Here is a 6,000-nt window from a genome sequence, read left to right as displayed (position 1 = left end):
TTTTCTTTATATTTTGAAACTTTGAAAAATTTATTTGCCAGGCATGGTGGCTCATGCCTGTAAATCTTAGATTTGGAAGGCTGAAGCAAGAGTATCACGAGTTCAAGGCTGGCTTCAGCAACATAGTAAGGTCCTAAGTTAGCAAGATCCTGTCTCAAAACAAAAAATAAAAAGGGCTGTGGATGGGGGAATGTGGCTCAGTGGTTAAGCACCATTGGGTTCAATCCCCTGTACTAAAAAAAAGAAAGAAAAAGAAAATTTAAACGTACTAAGTAAAAACACAGCAAAATACAGATTAATAATAAAATAGCAGAGACTAAAATGATCCTTAGGACCACTATGTGCCTGTTTGTGCAAGTACAATAGAAATGCTTTATGCTGAAGCATACTTTTTTAAAAAGACAAAGCATACTTTCTAAAAAATCCTCAGGCAGTGCTGAGGATTGAACCCAGTGCCTTACATGTGCCAGGCAAGCACTCTATTGCTGAGCCCCAGCCCTTGCCCAAATTTTATATAAACTTAAAATGACTAAAAAAAGTCTACTGCTGGGTCTCATGGTACATCTCTATAATCCTAACTACTCAGGGAGCTAAGGAGGATCACCAGTTCAAGGCTAGCTTGGACAACTTATCAAGATTGTATCTCAAATTAAAATTGTGGAGTATTTTCCATATGATAATAAAGAAATATCTACTTGAAAGAACTTACTATTTACTTGTTTCCTTCCTTCCTTCCTGTACTGGGGATTGAATTCAGGGACACTCTATTGAGCCATATCCCCAGTATTTTTTATTTTTATTTTGCAACAGATCTCACTAAATTGCCTATGTTGACCTCAAATTTTGTGCCAACACACCTGGCTTGTTGTAGTTATTTTTTTTCTTTTTAGGTACCACAGATTGAACTCAGGGGCACTCGAGCACTGAGCCTCATCCCCAACCCTATTTTGTATTTTATTTAGAGACAGGGTCTCCCTGAGTTGCTTAGCACCTCATCGTTGCTGAGGCTGGCTTTGAACTTGTGATCCTCCCGCCTTAGCCTTCCAAGATGCTGGGATTGCAGGTATGTGCCAAGGCACCCAGCTTGTTATATTTCTCTTTTTGTTTTTTCTTTTTGGTACCAGGGATTGAACCTGGGGTGCTTAACCAGTGAGCCATATCCCCAGCTAAGCCTTTTTTATATTTTATTGAGAGACAGGGTCTTGCTGAGTTGCTAAGTGCCTCGCTAACCTGCTGAGAGCTGGCTTTCAACTCATGATTCTCCTGCCTCAGCCTCTGGAGTTGCTGGGATTACAGGCATGGGACACCATGCCCAGTTCTTGTTTTATTTCTTTATATAATAACTGGCTAATGTATCTTCTATTTTCCTCTAAGTATTCATAAAAAATGACAGATTTTACTATGGGACTTTCAATCTGGCAGTTCCCAATTATTTTCAAATATATCTTTTGTCTTTAACAATAAATTAAATAGATTTAGACAACGAAGGGAAAGGGCAACCTAAAATGGATACATTCCTGTTTCTTTAACAACAACAAACTAGTTGTTATTTCATATTTACATAACCCTATGTACATTCCTATGTGTTTTTCTTCTGATCATCTTCCACAAATTGCTGAGTGGGCAAAATCAGGAGCCAGAAGATATTCACAAATTTCAATACTCTGCAACACAAATTAGAAGGAAGCTTTGAGGAATCAGTTACAATTAACACCTTTAGTTTATGCAATTAATTATTTATCTCATGCTTTGTTAAAATGAAGAGTAAGTTTAGCACAGTGGGTACATGCCTATAATTCCAGCTACTTGAAAGGCTGAGGCAGGATTCTGAGGCCAGCCTGGGCAATTTAGAAGACCTGTCTCAAAATAAAAATTGCTTCTTGGCCTTTTGGCTAAGATCAAGTGTAATATGTGATCAAAATAAAATAAAAAAAGGCTGGGGATTAGTGGTAGAGAATCTGCCTAGCATTTGAGAGGCCCTGGGTTTCATCTTCATTAACACACACACACACACACACACACACACACTCTCACATAAATAAATAAATAAAGGTGAAATTTAGTTTTTAGTTTGCTTCTTAGAACTCATCATTAACTTATGATTGCCCTTGGTTAATCATGAACAAATAACACAGTAGAAAGTTATATATATGTATGTGTGTATAATTTTTTTAAAAAAAATGTTGGTAATGAGGACACATCCCTAACTCTTTTTTTATTTTTTATTTTAAGACAGAATCTTGGGCTGGGGATGTGGTCCAGTGGTAGCACGCTCGCCTGGCATGCCTGCGGCCCAGGTTCGATCCTTGGCAGCATGTACAAAGATGTTGTGTCCGCTAAAAACTAAAAAGTGAATATTAAAAGATTCTCTCTCTCACTCTCTCTTTAAAAAAAAAATATCTACAAAATTAAAAAAAAAAAAAGACAGGATCTTGGTAAATCCCCCAGGCTGGCCTCAACCCTGCATTCTCCTGTCTTAGTTTATTCAGGCATTAGGATGTGACAGCATGCCCAGCAAAAAGCAATTCATTTTAATGTTATCCAGTCATATCAATGTATTCTAAAATAACAAGTCACGAGGAAAATCTATACTACCTAGAATTTTTAAATTTTATTTTAAAAAACTTTTGACCTGGGAATTGAACCCAGTGGTGCTTTACTGAGCCACACCCCCTTCCCTTTACTTAATGTTTGAGACAGGATCCCACTAATTTGCTTAGGTTCTAGCTAAACTGCTGAGGCTGGCCTTTCCATCCTCCTGCTGCAGCCTCCCCAGTTGCTGGGGTTATAAATAAATTGCTGGGATAAACGGGATGCGCCACCACAGTGGCCTGCTAGAATTTTTGGAGTGGAGTTAGTTTGCTTTCTTTTCTTTCCTTCTTCTCCCCCCTCTCTCTCTTTTGGTGGTGCTGGAGGGTGTGCTTGCTGGGCGAGCGTTTTACTATGAAGCTACAACCCCATCTATTTTTTAAAAGATGGGACTAAAAATGACGAGAGTGAAGATAAAGGCAAACGCGGGAGAGGCGGTGGTTGTTTCCAGGTTTGAGAAATTTCACAGAATCGTCACATTAAGTTGCAAGAGACCTAAGCCTAGCCTCCCTTTACAGATCCCAAAAGCCTTTCTGTGCTTTGGGTGGATGTTTTCTTTGTAAGCCCCAGAAGGGGTCTGTGATTGTCCAGGGGTCACACATCTAGACTAAGCCCGTACTGGAAGGAGTTGACTTAGGGGTTGAATCTTAAGGATGAGAGTGCCCTGGGCTCGGAGACCAGCGCTTTTCGATCTTCAGATCCTAGGGACCAGCTAAGAAAGGTGCCGTCTCCGCCTGGTGACAGCCTTCTCTTACCTCCTTTCCTTCACTTCACCTCCACCCCAGCGCCCCCACCGTAGCTCTCGCCTTCATCCCGGCACCACCGTCTCCGGCGCTCAGCTTTCACTCAGGCGGCCTCCCTCAGACAGGAGTCTCTTCCCGGTCCCTTCCATCTGTCCTCGGGATCTCTGCGTCGTCCTCCCTCTCTCCGAGGGTCTATCAACAATATCCTCCGTAAAATTCTGGACGCCTGTCTCAATCTTCAGATCTTCTCTTTCAGGCGCAGCCTCCAGTCGTGGGTCTCCCTCAGCTCCCTCCCTCGGTCTGCGGGGCCCCCTCTCTAGTCTGCAAGGTCTGTGGGGCCCTTTTCTCAGTCTGTGGGGACCCCTCTCTCTGTCTGAGGGATCGCCCTCATTAGATCTTCTGGGTCCCTTCCAGCAGCCCGAGAGATTACCTCAAACCCTGCGCGTCGGATCCCTGCACTCTCTCCACCTCCGGAGTTACCTCTGCGCAGCTTGCTCGCTCCCGAGCCGGGACAGAGCGCGCACGCAGGGCGGCGGCGACAGCACGTGATCGCGCGCGCAACGTGCGCGGTGACGTCAGTGCGCTGGCGGCGGCGGCGGCGGCGGCGGCGGCGGCGGCGGCAGGGCTGTTTGTTCTGCTCTCCGCAGCCTAGGAGCCGAAGCAGTAGCAGTGGCAGCAGCGGCGGCGGCGGCAGCTGCCGGCGGTGCCTGCGGGCGAGCTGGGCCTGTGAGTGCAGCGGAGCGGCGGGCGCGGCGGGCGGGCCCCGGCGCCGCGCAGGCAGCCCAGGAGAGAGGGGGCGGCGGCAGCGGACGGCCGGCGGGGGCGGCGTGCGGCCTAGAGTCTCAGGTAAGGACCGGTGCCCTTCGGGTCGACGGGCGCGCAGGGCGGGCAGCGGGGGTCCGCGGCGCGTCCCGCGTAACCTGCATTGCGTAATGGGGCCGGTGCGCCACCACCTACGCCATCGGCGCGGCGCGGGGGCGGGGAGGCTGGGGCTACGCGGGCTTGGGCCTGTGGGCCTCCCGCGCCGCTCTCGCCGGGTCAGGTCCGCTGCACCCGTGGCTTCGGGGTGGTCGGGTGGCTTGCCGGCGTCCCACCTTTGGCGCCGTGGCCCCAGACTCAGTTCGACCGGAGGGGCAGGCTTGCAGGCGAGGGGCGCGGGCGCCGCGGCGGGGCGGGCGGCCGGGGGCGGGCGGGGGGCGGGCCGAGGCGCCCGGCACTTCCTGCCGCCGCCATTTTGTCAAGTGAGGAGGAGGAGGAGGAGGAAGCGGCCGCCGCGGGGTCCGCGGCGCGCCGGGCCGGGGTAAGTCCGGGCCCGGCGTGGTGGCCGCGGGCGCCTCTGAACCAGGCTGAGACACTCCAGAGCCTTCAGGGCCTTGGCGCTCACGTGGGCTTTGTACGGCGCGCTCTTCCGGCACCTGGGTTCTTCTGCCCGGGCTGGGGCAGCTCGCCCCCGCCCCGTATTCTTACCTTATGAGACGTCACCCTTGGCTCTGTCGAGAACCAGGCAGGTTTCCTCTGGAGGGAGGGGGCTGCCATCTCACCCATGTCCGAAGACAACCCCCAGGGGATGAGAGAGGTGACTTGGGCGAGCCAGGCTCTCCTGACCCACCCATCCCCAGCTTGGCAGCCCCTCGCTGGGCGCTTTGTTTTGTTGGGTCGGTCTAACTGGCGTCCTTGCCGTGGCCTCCTATTTGAGGTGTTGTATATGTGTGTTCTGGTTTGGGGTGGGAATGTGGGGGAGTTGTGATTCAGCGAAATAAAATGATCCACCCTACACGCGCGCACACACGGAAATAGCACAACTTCATTCTCCTGTGATGCCCCCAAAGCTCGGCCTTGGATGAAGATGGGAAATCCCACTTTGGGTGTAGTGGACGGTGTAAATACTTATGTTCAGGCCCATGGATGAGTCATGTGCTTCTGCTGAGTGGCTGACCTCCCTTTTGCCGAAGAAAACGCTTTGTTTTTGAATTGTTGTTTTAATCTGCTTGCTTATTGTTTATGTTTTATGCAACCTGGTGAGGTTTATCTTCTTGGTTCTTGGGTTCATTTTTGTGTTTATATGTTGGTTACAAGTGACGTCTTGTATTCTGTGCCTTGTAAGAATCGGAAATGTTTTTTGAGAGGGCTCTTCTGAGTCCTTAGTTACCGAAAAATCAAGCTGCAGTGTATCTCTAATCCAGTGACTTTTTGGTGCTAGAATTATGTTTGGGAGATTTTTATGAGTGGAGCTGTTAAGTTTCCAAAATTGTTAGCCCTGGGAATTTGTAGATCATGGAAGTTGTAAAGAAAGTTATATTCAAAATAATTTATGAATGTGTTTCCAATTTCAAGGCAGTCTTGTATGCCACAGTCTGTTTTATGACTTTGACAATTTAATGAACATTCCTTTAGGTTTAATTTGGATAGGAGTTATCTTTTCACCAAGACATGGTAGGTAGCCAACCCCTTACCCCCCAAAAAAAAACTTTGGGGAAAGGTAAACCTTTAAGATAATTTCCATTGATCAAATTGAGATGGAAAAGTCTAATCTGGAATTTACATACATTGCTGCTCTTATCCTCCATCACTCTTAACTTGGGTAGGCGTGGAAAGTATCCAGAAGTGCAGGCTGGAGTAAAGTTGTCTATAAACCTCTTAAGATGATTTTAGATTGTTTCAACTGAAA

General features: G+C 48.1%; 2 protein-coding genes across 7 annotated transcripts in view; one reads left to right on the top strand and one right to left on the bottom strand.

The window, feature by feature from the left end:
* On the bottom strand, positions 1–4,877 carry LOC106145120 (uncharacterized). The gene is made up of 3 exons (XM_078026343.1): positions 4,717–4,877; positions 3,763–4,552; positions 1–1,664 (listed from the first exon to the last, which is right to left on the bottom strand). Exons 1-3 carry the CDS (start codon positions 4,875–4,877, stop codon positions 1,599–1,601), a joined length of 1,017 nt encoding a protein of 338 aa, XP_077882469.1. The 3' UTR covers positions 1–1,598.
* Positions 4,050–6,000, top strand: part of Brd4 (bromodomain containing 4) — an 85,840-nt gene continuing 83,889 nt past the window's right edge. For 3 of the 6 annotated variants that reach the window (XR_013434190.1, XM_078037692.1, XM_078037697.1), the window contains exon 1: positions 4,076–4,178. The gene's annotated coding sequence lies outside the window, so the exon portion shown is untranslated. Of the gene's footprint in view, positions 4,179–4,548; positions 4,633–4,697; positions 4,837–6,000 lie in introns of those variants that run through there. The other 3 variants (XM_078037693.1, XM_078037694.1, XM_078037695.1) reach the window with 3 other exon arrangements.

Source organism: Ictidomys tridecemlineatus, chromosome 2 (genome assembly GCF_052094955.1).
Source record: "Ictidomys tridecemlineatus isolate mIctTri1 chromosome 2, mIctTri1.hap1, whole genome shotgun sequence".
NCBI lineage: Eukaryota > Metazoa > Chordata > Mammalia > Rodentia > Sciuridae > Ictidomys > Ictidomys tridecemlineatus.
This window is presented reverse-complemented; position numbering and strand designations above follow the sequence as displayed.

What these genes read in the sequence shown, in the direction of transcription:
- LOC106145120 (XM_078026343.1), bottom strand. Translation starts at nt 4,877, where the DNA reads ATGGGTGAGATGGCAGCCCCCTCCCTCCAGAGGAAACCTGCCTGGTTC. An exon ending in GCGCGCCGTACAAAGCCCAC is followed by an intron (nt 4,553 to 4,716) that starts GTGAGCGCCAAG and finishes TGGCGGCGGCAG; the next exon opens with GAAGTGCCGGGCGCCTCGGC. An exon ending in TCCGACGCGCAGGGTTTGAG is followed by an intron (nt 1,665 to 3,762) that starts GTAATCTCTCGG and finishes TTTGTGTTGCAG; the next exon opens with AGTATTGAAATTTGTGAATA.